Here is a 17,208-nt window from a genome sequence, read left to right on the forward strand (position 1 = left end):
GTGATCGCAGGGCCTGTCCTCAGGCATCAGGGCCCACACTTAATGTTACCTCCTCTGAGAGGACCTCCTGACCTCATCAAGGCAGAAACCCTCTTCCTCTCCTGCTCTGGTCATCGTTACCATTAGATTCTCAAATCTCCTGTGCTGCTGGTGATCAGCAGGGGTCCTCACCGGGGCACTGCATTTTTCTGGCTCACTCTCTCTAGGTACTCCTTACAGTCTGTGTTCCTCCTTGAGAAGCAGGAGTCATGTCTTCCTCAGTCTTACCTTCCTGTCAACTCTTGACACTTTATATATGTTCACTGCAAAATGGTCTTGTTAAAGCTGATTGACATCACACAGTTCCATCCACACCAAGGTGGCGAGCAAGAAAATCCCATGCTATTAAGTCCTACTGAGGACTCAGATTATCTCTCTCTCTCTTTTTCTTCTTTTGGCAGCCAAGCTTGCAGGGTTATAGTTCCCCAACCAAAGACTGAACCCAGGCCCTCAGCAGTGAGAGCGCAGAGCCCTAACCCCTAGACCACCAGGGAATCCTGCAGATTATCATTTACATCAATCAACCTTCCCTTCAGAGTAAACAGAGGTCAAAGTGTACTTATTCATTTCATAAGGTCAACAGTAAAAATCTGTGATATTTACTTAAAAGATGAGAACATCACAATGAATGTCATGTGAAAGAATCTGAAAAGCAGCTGAAAAGAAAGACATATTTGTTTAAAAAAAAAAAATAGAAGGGGTGTTATATCTCAAAGCCTGTCCCTAGCAAATGTCTATACCTCACTTGTAAACAGCGTCTGGCAGTAGCAGAGGGAATCTGAAGACTCCTCCATCGGGGGGAGTCACTTGCAGAAACATTCCTGGGTGAGGGCGCCAGCACTTACCTGGCTCCAGTTCAGACACGTGGCATTCCTCCACGGCTCCAGAGGGGCTGTGCACCTTGGCATCAATCTTGCCTTTTGCCCCATTCAACCTTATAGCAAAGGAGGCTGGCTGATTAACTTTTAATCCCGATTCCTGAGAAGTCAACACATGAGACACGTTACAGCCCTTGGCGTTCTTGCTTCGCGGCTCACACCACCCCGACCCAGGATTCCTGGAGGGACAGTTCTCGTGCAAACAGGCCTAGAACATGTTTTATTACATAATAATATCTGGCAATAAAAGAGCAGGTGAGCAATTCCACATTTCCAGCATCAAATATAAGAAAGCAGAGGTAAACATCTGCAGTCTTGTATCTAAACCATCTTGACTGAGACATGGTTCCTGGGTTTGGAGACTCCAGACATCTTGGTCAGCAGGATTACAGTTTCAGCATCCCAAACAAACCTATACAGGCCAGAAAACCCAGGATCTTTCAGATCCACCCCCAGCAACCACCAAAAAAAAAAAAAAAAAAAAAGAACGAACAAAAAAACCCTTCCATTCTCCACCCCAGTTTTAGGAGTAACCTAGAAGCTGATAAAACCATGCAGTCAGTAACATGAACAAGGTTTTTTTAAATCTCATGGGTGGAGATGGAGAGAACTTTGAATAACTCTGTAAAGGGCTACCCAGGATTTATCTTTCAAGCAGTACTGCACAGTAGTTAAAAATCACAGGACCTGAGGCTGCTGCCATTTCCTAGGTTTGTAACTACTGCTGAACCTCTCCGAGCCATAGTTTCCTCATCTGTAAAAATGGGCATGATAACTAAAATCTACCTCAGAGAGCTGGTGCAAGGATTAAACGAAGTTGTGCGTTCAAGGCACTCAGCATAGGGCCTGGCCCATATATCGGATAGTTTTAAAACAGAAATGTCAGCTTCTCCTCATATATTAACACACCTTTAGAAGTTTTCAGTGTCCCCCCACAGCCCCCCCAAGAAAACATGGGAGAAGTTTAGCTTTTGCTCTTTCTGGATGAGTTTTACTCTCCATGGTTTCTCCTGGAAACTGTATCCTCCGCTGGGAAAAAGGGATTAGAAGTTCAGATGCTTGAGATATTTCAAGACTCTCCAGTCCTGAAGCAAAACTTTACAAGGCAGCCGTTTTGATGTAAATTTGGTCAGACGGCTACTCAGATGATAACTCTCAAGCAGCATGGCTCACACTCAATGTGCCACTGAGGCACCCGAGGGTCTTGTGAAAATGCAGATTCTGATTCGGTAGGTCTGGGCTGGAGCCTGGGATCCCAGGTTTCTAGTAAGTCCCCATGCAATGCTGAAGCTGCTGGTCCAAGGATTACATTTTGGCAAGGTGCTAAAGCAGTGCCATCTAGTTTAATAGTCACTAGTCACATGTGGTTTTATATATATAAATATAAACTGAAATATATATATAAACTGAAATATATATATATAAACTGAAATATATATATAAATATATATATGTAAACTGAAATCACTTCAACTGTAAAATTCAGTCTCTCAGTTACACTAGCCACATTTCAAGTGCCCAAGAGCTGCAAGTGGCTCATGGCTGCCCCTGGAGATATGGGACATTCCCACTGTTGCAGAACATTCTACTAGACCAAGCCGCCCTAGAGGTTACAGACAAGGGAGGACTGAGCCCAAAATTACAGTCTTTGATCACCAGACCACCCCCATCCAGAATGCCAGCCGACTCCAATTTTCTAAAAAGTCTCAAACGCAAGACAAAAACAAGCCTGTCTTTCCTAACCAGCCCCAGATGTTGCTGTGTAGCCTGCTAGTAAACCTCCAGAAAATACTTTACATATCCCTTGGCATCAAGTAACAAGGGGAGAACAGGGGACCAACTTGACACACAAGTCCCTCCTGTTTTTGCAGCTGGTTACAAAAGCTTAACGGACACACCAGTCTGCTGAACACTTATTTCAATATTTCATGACCAAGCTGTCATAAGAAGATTTGACAGAAGTCTCTTGGAGGTGACTACTCCACATCAGCTCCTTTTGGATGGAAGCATTTACGTTACCTGAATCTGCTTGCCACTAAATCCTCAAGAGGGAGATAAACACCTCGGAAGATCCAAAAGAAATCTTCGAGATGCATGAAGGCAGCTCTGAGCCCCTCAACAAATGCTGGGTTTATCTCCCTCCGTAGGTTTTAGTTAAGCTGGCCACAGAAGCGACTTCTGTTAAGAAGCCTTTAAATGAAACACAAGAAAAACATCTGCACTGCCATGACCAGTCAGCACCCTTGGTACTCGCCAGAGGCCGCTTCAATCTGTAGACTGTGACTCTGGTTGGGGTTCTGTTTGGGTTCCCTAATGTTTGGGACAACTAGCAGTACCAGTTTCCCTTCGGGAAGAGTCAAACTCTCAAATATAAACCAAGTGCATGGACCCAGGTCCAAAGATACCGATCATCAATCTGAGATACAAGGATGAGTGTTCATCCATCCATTATTTTCAAGACCCAGGGGCCGCTGATGGTTCTAGAGAAATCCCTTTAAACAGAAATCATCTTTTGGGATTCTGGTGTTATTTCACAGCCAGATTGCTATAACTGACTCAGACAGCTAGTTGTCTTCAGTGTCCTAAGACCCAAAGGCATCCCCAAATGTTCCTAGTTTGCTGAAGACTCTAATCCAACCTTGAATGGCGTGCCCTCTTTAAGCCAGGGTGAGAAACAGCACTTCCTGCCATTCTATTAGGTCGGGCTACATAACCACCTGCCACAATGCCAGGACTGGCATTAATGTGGCGGCTATTAAGAGCAAAGTTCTGGAGCCTTACTCTAGCTGGTTCCTAGGAGCTGTATCTTCTCTGCACCTCAGTTTTTCTATCTTTAAAAGGAGGGTCAAGAAAAACCTATTCACCAGGCTGTTGCAAGGACTGGGAAGTAACACCGGTACAATTCTTAACACAGTGGCTTGCACACACTTATAAATAAATCAGCCTCATAAAATAAATCACAATTGACTTTCTCAAGGAAAAGGAAGCCAATAATAGCGAGCTGAACATCACAGAACTGTTAGTTTTGTGTTTGTTTTGTTTTAAAAGCCCTCCTTATCCCTTAACCAATGATTAACAGGCCTTCTTTGTCTCTGTTGGATAAATATTTAGAAAACAAACTCATTCCCAAATGCTAAGGAGTTTTGTTGACTGTGGCTGCTTTTTGCTTGCCCTAACAGTCTCCTGTCCTAAATGTGACTCTGCCCCGGGAAAGCTCCCCTACGACTGGCGGCATCTGTGGTCAAAATGCGCCGGGGCCCCTGGCACAGAGTCAGAGATTGAAGGGGCCGTGGGAGTCCAGGGCCTCACTGGTCAGGCTGTGGCCAAGGAGATGGATGTTTCCTTGCGTCTCACCTGAAGGCTCAGAACAGTGAGGCGGCGGGCATCGTCCGAGGGTGCGATCACTGGTACCAGGTAGGGACTTTCGGGAATGTGCTCGTCATTGAACTTGATGGACACCTCGTAGTTACCTGTGGGGAGAGGAGAGTCCCACCATGTCAGAGGTTCCGGGAGCGCAGCCCCAGAGCAGCTGCCTGGTTCTGGGAAGAAGAGAGATCCCCTCACTGCCCACAGCACGCCCCCGCCCATAGCTGTGACTGACTGGTTCAGAGAGGGTCACCCAGCTCACACCAGGTCAATGCAATTTTCTTAGCTGAATGAGGGCACATATTCTTTTTTTTTTTTCCCATCTTAGATATTGTGTTTAGCAATTTCAAAGACTAAAGCACTGTGTGTGTCTTTTGTGCTTTGCCTGTGTATATGTGAATCCATACACACATCAACATTTGCGTGTATGCCCAATTTCTTTCCAAAGGAGAGGCTTATGACCAAGCGTTGTATCAAAAATGATATACTTAAGAATAAGAAGGGCCTCATGTAACTAGGATTCCATTATTGATCCTGAGCAATGAAGAGTAGGACAGAAGCTGTGAGAACAGGGGCAGAAGCAGAGTGATGACTAGAGAAGAGCATCCAGTCAAGGAGGAAGGGCGGGGATCCTTAACCTGGGCCCAACAGGGCTACTACACAGGACTCAGCAGATCCACCAGACTTGAATGGGAGAAAACTGTATCTTTATTTCTACTAACCTCTAACTGTAATTTAGCATTGCCTTCCTCTAGAAATGCTGACAAGAACCCACAGTGCATTAAGAATTGCGATTTTTGTCACCAAAAAACAATCACTTTTCAGTTGTATATGTATCCTGACACAGCAGTTACACTTCTTACCACTTAGAAACGACGGGAGTTAACAGACCATCACAAAGTCATATGATTTAACGTATTCATGAAAACCTGTATACGTTGCTACGTTACTTATCTGTTCCTTTAAAAAGATTTTGAAAACAGTACTTTAATTGATTTCTTTTATGATCCAAAGTAATTTATTTCATGTGTTTAAAGATATTTCCCGAGATGGTCCCCAGGGGCTTCACCAGATGCCAAAAGGATCCATGGCACAGGAAAGGTTGAGACCCCTGGTCAAGGGAGCTCAGATGCTGAGGCCCCTCTTCCGGGGCAGACACACCAGCCTCTGGTCGAGGGCGGGTCAAGAGAGGCTGCTCAGTGGGGACAATGAACCAGCTGAACAAGAGTACACAGTGTGAGGCCAAGAGAGGCCAAGAGACAAGGAGAACAAGATTTCCTGCCCCTTCAAGGCCTGGCGGGATACACCACAACGGGATTTCTAGGAGACATTCCCATGTGCCCATACAGAAAAGCTCCTCTTCTACTGGTGCTAGCCTGGTGAGTTTCTATTCCTCACAACCAACCATCCCCAAACAAGGACAATGTCCTCCATTGGCCCCTGAGTACCTACCAGGTTCCTGGGCAATATAAGACACACCACAAGATCCGTTTTTATGGTCATCAAATGTAATCTCAGCCTTACTGGGGCCCTCCACAGCAATGGAGAGGCCCCCGGCGCCTGCCTCCCGGGTCCAGATGCTGAACTCCGCTGAGACAGAGAAACATCTGGTCAGTGACTGAGCCCTGGTGCTGGGTTTCGTTTGTTCCCAGCGCTTTCCTCTTTCTCTAATCCCAAGCAGAGCCCAAGCAAGGGCACTGCAGATGTGTGCTAAGTACCATCCATGACTACACAAAGTTCATGGCATCAGAGCATCTTCTGAATACATGCAAACCAAGCCAGAACAAGATGAGATTGTGCAATTTGGTTTCCACAGATTTTCCCACCCAGCAACCACCACTGCAAAAGACCACTGCCATCCGTTTTAAAGAATTCCAGCATGTTCCATACCTGCAAGATGCTCTGGAAACAGTTTTATGACCCTGAGACACTCACAACACTCACCCTTAAATTACAGACTCCAAGAAGTCCCTCAGGGAGACACTTGTTTAGTTTTGGGTTAGCAAGCAACTCCCAAATGTCTTTAGCCACGGAAGCCTTGTTTTAAAGAAAGCCCCTTCATACCACCAGTCAGAATCACACATACAAAGTCTTCCTTTCAGAACAGGGCGAAGGGTGCAGGGTGCTCACGCCACCGGGCTGAGTTCGGTCTCCTCAAAGAAAAAGAAAGCCGCCCAGAACGCTCACCCGGAACTCCGGCTTCTCCCCGCTCCAGGCCAGGGCCGCCTGCCCGGACCTTGTGGGCGCCGCCCTCGCCCAGCGGCCCCACAGTGAACTGGAAGGGGCTGCCGGGGACGTGCTGGCCGCGGTACTTGACGCTGACGGTGTGCACGCCCATCTCCTGGGGCACGAACCGGACGCAGTGCGAGTTCTTCCCCACCGGCACAATCTCCGCCTCGGTCACGCGGCCAGAGGGGCTGGTGACGTGGGCCGACATGTCACTGCTGTCGATTTCTGAAAGGGGGCAGGCAGAAACAGAGGAGGGTCAGGGTGAGGGCCCGAGGTGGGACAGGACTGCAGGGCAAGCAGCAGAAGGCAAAGTGAGCGCAGCCCAGGGGTGGGGTGCTCAGACCTCCTCTCATCCAGGCTGGACGCCTGCCCTCCTGTCTGCATCAGACCCCTGGGTGCTTGTCAGCATGGAGACAGCATGGCCCTTCCGGCCACCCAGTGCAGAGAACGTTCTGGGGGCACTGACAAGCGCTTGCACAGCCCTCCTGGCTGGAGCTGAGTTAATTCCACACAGAGCTTTCAAACCAGAGCCTGAGCTGATAGTCACAGCGTGTAAATAACAACGAGGATGGCTCAGATGTTTCTAAGTCAATGTGACATGGGGCTATCGGCATGCTTACAGGGGCTCTTTTCTATAGGTACAAACAGAAAAAGCACTGTCAAAAAGCACTGGCATTTCTTCTAGGTTACAAATCTAAATGCATTTAGAGGAGAAAGTGAACTTGGGTCAGTCCCAGTGGCAAAGGGAAAAACCACACGTGAGCGAAGCTTTGAGCAAACTGAAGACTGGAAGTCGTGCTTCCAGAAACACAGCGCCTTGGGTCCCCAGCGCTAGGAAGCAGACCGTGTCTGTTCCACACGATGTGGGCTCGGCCATGCCGGCGACTGTGCTTGCGTGACGTGGTGGAGACAGGCGCGCCGCAAGCCAGGTGACCAAGTAATGCCATCACCGAGGGCAGCAGGAAACCGCACCCTCCAGCCCTACGCACTCCGGGTAGCAGCTCATGACTCTGAGCCCTGAGGAGGCAGGAAGGAGGTTGAGGGGAGGCCAGCCCACACGGCCTGGGTCTGCAGGACCTCTGCTCCCTTCTAGCTGACGAGAGGGGATGCTTTAGGTAAGGAGGGGGAAGGTGAATCTTCACCAGTCATCAGGGAGCACTGAAAAGAGGAAGGAGTCAAGAGTCAGACGAGACTTGAGAGAAAGGGTAACCGTCCTCATCACACAAAGAGAAGACACAGACAGGCAAAGGCAACAGGAAATGTAATTCCCCAAATAAGGAAAGTGAAGAAATGAAAACACAGTTCATCTGCCGAGTGACTGGAGAAATGGAACTACAAACTTTCTTTCCATCAGACTGATCAATGTGAGAAATCGCTACTCAGTACCGGTGGGGAAATGGAGAAACACCAATTTGTTTTCTGGAGGACTGGCCGCTGAGGCATAGCAGCATCTGAAATGTGTGGGTCCCACAATCCCATTCCTGGGCATCAGTTCACTGTGATGAGAGATGTCACAGGGCACTGACTAAAGAAGTCAAGGATGGAGATGAGAGTACCTGAAATGATGATGCATGTACCTAGAGGTGAGACGGACTGTTAGGCAGCCAATCAAAGATGATGCGGAAGTGTATTTTAGTGTGGAAAGATGCCCACAATATAGTGAGCAAGAAGTGCATCAGTGTGACCAGAGATGTAGCCTGTCTGTCTAGGAGGTTGGAGGCACCCAAGGTCCAACTCTGGACCTCAAACATGAATCACATCTCCATGAATGGTGGGATACCAGGTGACACTTACTTCCCCCGGTTGTGAACACATGAACTTTTTTTCTTTTTTTTGACCACATAGTGAGGTTTATTACCAGTATTTTATTCCTCAACCAGGGATTGAACCATCGCACCCTCTCTGCAGTGGAAGTTTAGAGTCTTAACCAGTGGACTACTAGGGAAGTCTGGCACATGAATTTTTATGATCATAATCCATGCATCTCTCTTTTAAGGACTCTTAGTCTGGACACTACAGTAATGAGGTTTTTACCGACATCCAGAAAGGAAGAAACCATCAAGTATTGCTGTGAAGGCAGAGCAAATGGACATGGGACAAGTTAGGAAAGACGGGACACACTGTGGAGTTTTATCTAGAAGCCAGAAGTTCATCACAACGTGAGCTTCATCTGAAGACTGTTTAGATTTTCTGTCTCCATAAAATCTACAACTCCACATAGCACATGCCAGAGGAGCCTCAAGTGACTTACATAGTCACTGCTTAATAGAAAGAAACTGGGCCACATTTCAGACGGACTAAGGCTGCTGACTGGCTAATTTGGGCAAAGGGCTAGCTGTGGCCCACCCACCCACCCAGCCTTGCATCCCAGCCCTCATTCCAATTTTAGGAATGAAAGGGACAAATGGGAATCAGAAGGATGTCACTGGGCTGACACCTCTTTGCAAATATGAAAATCAGTAGGGTCACTTGTCTCACTGCTAGTCCTGTCGATAGACAGTGAATTCTCAAAACTTATCTATTTTTCCCCCAAGGGATGTGATAAAGTTATTTTCACCTGGAAGAAGGAAAAGTAAATCTATTTACTTTTCATGGACAGGCCTCTGTGAAAACAAGTAAATAAATAAAATTAAATTCAAAAAGTAGAAAAGGGTAACCCACTCCAGTATTCTTGCCTGAAGAATTCCATGGATGGAGGAGCCTGGTAGGCTACAGTCCATGGGGTCACAAAGAGTCAGACACAACTAAGCAACTTCACTTCCACTTTCAAAAAGTAGTCCCCCATAGCAAACACGGACAGTACCTTCTGGGCCAAGCCCAGACTTCCAGTGGCGCCCACTGCCTGGACCCACGAGCCCCTCAGGCTCACCTGGGATTTTCAGGTTCAGGTCACAGATGCTGCCGACAGTGGCCACAGACGGGGCTCGGCTGGTACGGGTGATGCTCTCCTTGACTCTTCCCTCCCCGCTGATTTTCACAGTGAACGGGCTTCCTGCAAAAACCGAGAGGGCCCTTGAGAGCAGCCCAGGGCCCACACACAGTGTTTACAGAAAACCAAGCACGGGATGCAGAGAGCAGAGGGGACCACACATACCAGGGACGTGCTCATCAGCAAACTTGGTGGAGACGATGTAAACGCCAGGCACGGTGGGGAAGTAGGAGACCTTGCAGGTGCCGTCCTCCAGGTCCTCGGTCTGGATGTCCACCTTGCTAGGGCCTTCCACCGCCAAGGAGATGCCTCCGTAACCTGCAACACAGTTGCCCAGGGCCACTATGACAGCAACTCATCACGAAGGGGAGCTTGATGAATGCAGAAAGGACCTCCACCCCAGCAAATGCTCCAGACAGCAGAAAAGACAGTAACAGTGGCCCTGTTGGACAGCTCTGGGCAGAAGAGTCAATTACAGGTTCCTGCAGTGAAATAAATAACCTGGCTGAATATGGCCTTGACCATACTTTTTTCTCAAGGCTATCTACTAACATCCCACCGACCACCTGTCCTGTAGAACCCGCTGGGGAAGATACATTCCCCACCTGCCTCCAAGAAAGGCATGCACTGCCTGGAGGTTTATTACCAGCTGCAGGCCTGAGAATCTGACATTTCCAACTGCTCCTAGATGCCTTGGCTGTCCTGCCAGGGAACCGCTAAGACAGCAGATCTAAACCTTTAAGAACTTAAGGAATCAACAGAGAACATCAGCCTATCAGGACCAGAAATTCTCCAGCTCCTTCCCTGGGGAACGTGACTTTGTTCAGAAGTCAGTGAAGCAGACCGTCACTCATGAAGGCAGAAGATCATGACTCTGGAAGGTGGAGTAGCTTGGAGTGTGCCAAGCTAATCCAGACCATCCAAGAGCAAACAGGAAGAAATTCCTCATTTCCTTGAAAGTCCTGCTCAGCTAAACATGACCTTGGCCAGCTGGCCCAACATTTTTAGCTTAGGATGAGGCAAGGAGACCCTGGGAAGCTGAGAACAATGGTGGGAGTATCGATAATGAAACAGCTCACGGCTAACCCTGGGTTGGAGTGATAACCACATCTAAAGATCGACAGCTTGAGGATGCTCAGAAAGAAAAGAAAGCTGGCGGGATAAAAAGGCAAATCAATCTGAGCAAAAAGAAGCCCGTTCCAAACGACTGGGCCTCTTCCCTTGGGTCCACTCCCACACACACCTGCATCTCTTGTGTCCACAATGAAGTCAGACATCTCGAAAGTCCGGCCTTCTGACAGGCCACGGCCATAGACTTTGGCTCTGCGGGCATCCCCGATCTCCGACTGGACCACCATGATGGACACGGGGCTGTTGGCCACATGGTTGCCGTTCTTCTTGATGCTGACCAGATGTTCACCCACCTCCCGGGGGATGAAGGAGATGCCTGGACCGGAGCACAGATTGGGGTTTGTAAGGTGGGAGAGTGATGTAAAGGGGAGGAAGCAGAGGGAGACAAGCTTGAAAGAATGGAAATAGGACTTCTTTCTTGACTTTCTAGCAATGTCCAAGAGGGTTGTCACCATCACAAGGTGGAAGTGCTTGGATTCTGACCATGCACGTGACCCAGCGGGTTTATCACATCATATTCCAGGATGCTACCAATCTCCCACGCAAGGACTGGGATCCCCGACATGGTGGGAATCCCCATCTCCCACTCAAGATGGCAGCCTGGGCTCACCAATGTGGTTGTTGGGCAGCCTCTTCAGGAGACAAGGCTCGTCACGACCGGATGGGGCCTGGATGCTGGCAGTCAAGGTGCTGAGGTCAGTCTCGCTGATGTCGAGCAAGAAGTCGGCGGCTGAGCCCAGCTTCACCTGAGAGCACCGTCTGTTGTCGTCTGGGAAACACCACCCCCAACATAGCTCGGTTACACATGGTCACCCTGACTCTCCAGAGTCCTCACATCACACACCATTTACAGGTGGACAGGCATGAATTAGTTAAGCAAAGTTAAGTGAAAAAAAAGAAAAAAGTACCCTGGACAAGGAGTAGACCTAACCAAGAAAGAATGATTGCTACTTATGCCTGGTTACAGGGATGACTAGTAGCTGGCAGGAACTAGAGACCTGGGTCCACACAGACAATGTTTATATCCCATTGAGAGCAGGATTTGAACACAGAGCACAGTGGGAGTCAGGAGCAGAGCTCTGAGTCAGATAGTCTCCACCTGAATCCCAGAATACCCATGAACCTAGCTAAGTCACTGTCTCTCCGACCCTCAGTTTCCCCATCATTAAAAGGGAGACAAAAATCTATCTAAGAGTAATGTTGATCAGCATCTTTGAGCTCATTCACTCATGCAGTACATATTATTTGAATGCCTCTCTTTGAGGGCTTCTTTTTTGGACCCTGAAGTCAGACTGGCACAAATAAGTGCCTGAAAAATGGTTGCTTGCTTTTCCCGGGATTGCCAGCTAAAGGAGGAATTTGGTCCATCCAGTGTTGGCCTTGCACCCCTAGTTTGTTCCCAAGGAGTTGCTGTGAGACTTAATCTCAGACAGATGCCTAGCCTGCTGCTCTGGGTCTGAGGGGAGAGGTCCTTATTGGAGCAGGAAGCCCGGCGACTCTACCTGTGATCTTGGCTGTGAAGGGGCTGCCAGGGATGTGTTTGTCATTGTACTTGACCAGAATGCTGTAGTCACCCGGCAAGGTGGGCAGGTAGGTCACCGTGCACGTCCCATCTTTGTTGTCAATACAGCTGATTTCGGCCTTTGAGGGTCCCTCGATAGCCAAGTCCAGGCCACCTGTGAATGGGAGGAGAGGGGGAGACCATCAGCGAGAGGGTTTCTTTGTTTCAAAGGGGATCAGCACTCCTCCGGGACAGCCCTGATGCTAGGACGGACAGACCAACACAAGCCGTGGGAGCCACAGGCAAGGCGGGTAGGTCAGAATAAAGTGATTGACACAGTGAAAGTGCCATGGGGAGGACACTCCACCCTCGGAATTCTTCCTGCAAGTGACCCTCAGGTTCTATTCTTCCAGATGTGTGGGACGAGGAAGGGACGGAACCCCACTAGCCAAGCACACATACGGGAGAGAGTGTCACACACAGAAACATCGCTGCTGATTGGGGCTGGATGCCACCAAGAAGATCCCATTAAAACCACACATTAGAAATGTCTGTGATGACAATGGGCACGGGCATAGAGCTTTATCTAGAATAATCTGCTAAATCATTCATGTGGCCCTGGGGATACATGTATAGGTACAAAAAAAAAAAGAAAAATGTTACGTACCAAAAGACACTTAGATTTCAGACAAGTCACAGACACTTCATAGTATGACTGTGACTTTAATCAGAACACAAAGGACTTTAAAATTTCTGTTTTGGGTAAAAGACAGAGGAGCTCTAATAAGAGATTCATATGAGAGAAAAGATAAGATAGATTCTATCATTCAGGAGCCTCATTTTTAAAGGCTTCCATGGAACTGCATTCCCTAAACTCTCCAAATGAAAGCAGATAACCGAGAACTACAGTACCTTCTCCTGCGTCCTCGGTGACGATGGTGAAGGTGGCGGTTTTGTTGGCCACTCCGTACACCAGGCCCGGGCCGTATGCAGACACGCTCCCACTGTTGGGGTAGTTCACGTAGAACTGCAGCGGGCTCTCTGGGTTTGCAAAGAACACACACAAGGTTGGGACTCATGGAGGGATGATTCAGCTAACAGCAGGGGTGGGCGTGTCCTGGGCAGAGCAGAAGCAAGAGGAGACTGCGGGGCTCACCATCCTAGGACACCCAAGGAGGGGCTACTCACTATGGGCCCTTCAGTGATCACAGGAGACAAACAGTCCGGAGCTGGAGGGAACAGCTCCACAGGGTGGGAATGACCCCCACTACACGCAATGTGACTGGGAGGGCCTTTGGGAAGGACATTTGCTTCTGGCTTTCAAAATTTGTGCACTCAGCCCCAGGAATCCATCTCACTGTGGTCCTCTGGCCCAACTACTCCAACCCCAACCCTGAACAAGTACTTCCATTTTCAGAGTGGTCAGATGCAAATTAGGAAAAGTCGCCACAGTTCAATGATTGGGGGTTGGTTAAATAAACACTGGACTTGTAGGTCATTAAAAATAATGAGGGAGATCTATGTGTACTAACTCAAGAGATTATCCGTATGTGTTACATTAGAAAGAGAAAAAGGTGTTTTTACTACTGTTTAATCATTTATAAGACATACTTCATTTGCAATGAAAATACTTATTCACCACATTGAAAGATGACTGGGTTTTTTTGAGTATTTTAATATTAACTGGATCAAGGTAGAGAACTAGCAAAAGGGAAAAAATTAAAATTTTACAATTCTTCCTAAAACGTGTGTCATTTTTTTGGTATGCTGGAGAAGGAAAGACTTTTAAATGGGAAATTTTTATTCTTTCATGCTTTGGTTAATTATGATTAATTAAATACTTGGTAAAAGTAGAAGACAAAAATAAAAAGGATAATTGCTATATTAATATCAATATCTCATTATAGTAATACCAAATATAATATTATTACCCTATATAATATTAATACTCACTATAATATCTATATAATAATACCCTATATAGTAATATGGCACTAGTGGTAAAGAACCTGTCTGCCAATGCAGGAGTCATAAGAGATTTGGATTTGATTCCTGAGGCAGGAAGCTCCCCTGGAGGAGGGCATGGCAATCCACTCTAGTATTCTTGCCTGGAGAATCTCATGGACAGAGGAGCCTGGCAGGCTACAGTCCATATAGTAATATATACCCATTATAATAGACCCTTATGTAATATCAATACCATTATCCCAGTCCAAAATAGAACAAAATTGCATGTTTATTTGTCAGTATAGAGAGACAGTTGTGGAAGTAGAAGGAACATGGTAGGAAGACATTTTTTTACTTTTTCTGTATATGCATCTTTAGAATATTTAAATAGAAGCAGATAAATACCCTGTTCCTTTGAACAAATATTATCCTTACACATAAACTAAATCAAACATCAAACTGGGAGAAATATTTGCAACTCCTAACACAAAGGGCTAATCTCCCCAATATTTAAATTGCCCTCAGAAACTGATACGACAAAGGTCAATAATTGAACAGAAAAATTGAGCCAAGGATACAAATGTCTAGTTCAAAAAAAAGAAACAGATATAATACTTAGTGGTATAGAAAGTTGCTCAAGCTCACTCATAAGAGAAATGCAAACAAAGGAATACTGTTTTCTAACTATCCATTCGGTGAGGATCTAGAAATTTGACGACATATTCCACTGGCAAATTGGTGGAAAAGCACGTGCTCTGTGACATGGTGGGTGGATGTGCGAACAGGAAGAGCCTGGGTGAAGGGTGCTTTGCTGAGACCTGTCAGACAGATGGCTGTGCCTGCATCCTGCGAATGCTCCCCTGAGAACCAAATCTCTGATACACCCTGTAGGTATGAGAGGATGGATGTGAAAAGCTATTCACTGCAGCAGGACTAGTGGTTGCAAAAGGCAGGAAAGAACTCTATTGGGTCCTTGAGCGGGTGCACACGTGATGTTCACCCGAACGGTGGGACACATGAACACACTCTACTATTCAGACACGCAAAGCTCTCCAGGTTATAATGTTAGATGAAAAGAGTAAGGTCAGAATAATGAGCAGTGAACACTACTGTTTACAAAACAGACAAAGAGGGATTAAAAATCTGTATTCTCATCTCTCGAAGAGTCTTAAAACTTATTTAGAAAATCTAACGTAAAAAATCAGTAATGGTCAGGTTCAAGGAGAGGGTAGATAGGGGACATGGGTGGGAAGAAAACCTTCAGAAAGTAATCCTGTGCTGGGCTTCCCCAGTGGCTCAATGGTAAAGGATCTGCCTGCAATGCAGGAGACACAGGAGGTTCCATCCCCAGGTTGGGAAGATCTCCTGGAGGAGGGCGTGGCAAACCACTCCAGTATTCTTGCTTGGAAAATCCTCATGGACAGAGGAGTCTGGTGGGTTACAGTTCAACATGTCACAAAAATTCGGACACAGCTGAGCACAAGCACACATGTGCTAGTGGATGGATGTGAAATTTGAGCTGGCTTTCCTTGTCAAGGGCAGAGTGACAATAAAACAACATATCCTCTTCTCACAACCTCTTCTCCTGTCCCAAACCCTGATGCTGCTTCGGGCTCTGCAGGCCAGGCTGGAAAGTCCCTCGACAAGTCTCACATTTTTTCTCCCTGCTTCACCCCTTGGCCATGCTAGGCACAGTGACGAAGACAAACAATCCCAGACCGAAGGGCCTGCACTGTGACCCGGGCCACTCGGCTGCACCGTCCCTGCTGGAAATTAGCCAGATCTGCTGGAGTCACAGGCTGCTTGGTTCTGCAGGGAGGCCCACACTACATCCCCAAATCTGCCACCAAGAACCGCACGGCATCTGACTGACGACAGCCTCCCAGGGTTTTGCTCCCTGCCTCCTGGAGACCTGCGGGGCCGGGCGGCAGAGGCGCGGAAGCCGACTCACCAGGAATGTGGCTCCCCATGTACTTGATGTGCATCTCATGGAGGCCGACCTCCGTGGGGGCGTATCTGACTGTTACCGTGCCATCCTTGTTGTCCACGATCTCGGGCGTGGCTGTCTTCCCGGACGGCATGTGAACCTCTCCTGTTGGAACACATGCAGACAGGACAGTGACCCCACCAAAGACTGTCCCGCCAGGAGCCGAGCACAGAGGTGCAGGCGACCTTCACAGCAAAGGCTCTCAGACCCAAGAACACTCACTGCTGCGTAAAACACCAAGCTCCCTAACAGGAAGCAGAGACATACCTGCCTTCATTCTGTTCTCTTGTGTTTCCACAAAACGCAGCAGGCAACCCACAAGCAAAGGGTCTTTTGAACTGAGAGCCATGAGAAGCTTAAACAGGACTTGAGAAGACCACGAGACCAATCAGATCAGTAAAGCATCAAGTCAGACAGAAGCAGGCATTGAAAGAAGGCAAGGAGAAGTAACTCTTACACACAGACCTCGGGGACACTGTCACATCTGGAAGAGTGGAAGGGTAAGAAAAGGCAGGAAGAGGCAGGGGAAGAGGAAGCTGACAATCAAGAGAGATATCAACACAGTGGCTCTCCCCCTATAGACAATTTCTGGTCCTTTCTTCAGCATGCAAGTTATAAATGAACCTGCTCTTCAGAAAAACACATAAATACACAGAACATTTTGTGATCTCAGGGGCTCATGGACCGACTCCCTACAGCCAGGGATGCTGGGTTCTGAACCCCGGGTCTGGGGAACAGATGGAACCAGCTCCTGAGCACTGTATGGATAGCTAGTGAGAGCCAGTGAGGACAAGAGGACTTTCCCAAAAGTGCTTACCGGTGATTTCTCCTTTCCTGACTGCAAATGGAATGACCAAGTCGAAAGGCTTAAACCCCAGGCCGTTCATGTTGCTCACTGGGACATAGGCCTCTTCTGTTACCTAGAAACAGGAAGCAGCGGTCACTGGGTAAAGTGGGCAACACTTCCCCAGTGTGGGCTGGGGAAGCTGCAGGGGGCGGGTCAGAGCAACTGGGAATTTTGCAAGCTCATCCAGCCAGGATTCAAGGATATGGCTGCCCATGCATTGCGGGCTTTGTCTAACTGGCTCTGGGGCCAGAGTGGACAGCACCTGAGGGATGGATTGGAGGAGTCATGCTGACCAATTGCTAAAAATCCCTAGGCTGTTTGCTTGTGAAATTCCCAGCAGCGCCCACGGGGAAC

At 47.8% G+C, this 17,208-nt stretch overlaps 1 protein-coding gene across 4 annotated transcripts in view; it reads right to left on the reverse strand.

Annotated features, from left to right (window-relative positions):
* Positions 1 to 17,208, reverse strand: part of FLNB (filamin B) — a 136,730-nt gene that overhangs the window by 10,143 nt on the left and 109,379 nt on the right. For all 4 annotated transcript variants that reach the window (XM_065933406.1, XM_065933405.1, XM_065933404.1 and 1 more), the window contains 12 exons: positions 16,825 to 16,927; positions 15,972 to 16,112; positions 12,986 to 13,114; positions 12,075 to 12,248; positions 11,183 to 11,341; positions 10,685 to 10,888; positions 9,607 to 9,759; positions 9,382 to 9,504; positions 6,471 to 6,737; positions 5,736 to 5,873; positions 4,272 to 4,387; positions 885 to 1,017 (listed from right to left, as the gene is read on the reverse strand). In XM_065933406.1, coding sequence (XP_065789478.1) covers positions 885 to 1,017; positions 4,272 to 4,387; positions 5,736 to 5,873; positions 6,471 to 6,737; positions 9,382 to 9,504; positions 9,607 to 9,759; positions 10,685 to 10,888; positions 11,183 to 11,341; positions 12,075 to 12,248; positions 12,986 to 13,114; positions 15,972 to 16,112; positions 16,825 to 16,927 — 1,840 coding nt within the window. The remainder of the gene's footprint in view (positions 1 to 884; positions 1,018 to 4,271; positions 4,388 to 5,735; positions 5,874 to 6,470; positions 6,738 to 9,381; positions 9,505 to 9,606; positions 9,760 to 10,684; positions 10,889 to 11,182; positions 11,342 to 12,074; positions 12,249 to 12,985; positions 13,115 to 15,971; positions 16,113 to 16,824; positions 16,928 to 17,208) is intronic.

The sequence above is a fragment of the Muntiacus reevesi genome, chromosome 4 (genome assembly GCF_963930625.1).
Source record: "Muntiacus reevesi chromosome 4, mMunRee1.1, whole genome shotgun sequence".
Classification (NCBI taxonomy): Eukaryota; Metazoa; Chordata; class Mammalia; order Artiodactyla; family Cervidae; genus Muntiacus; species Muntiacus reevesi.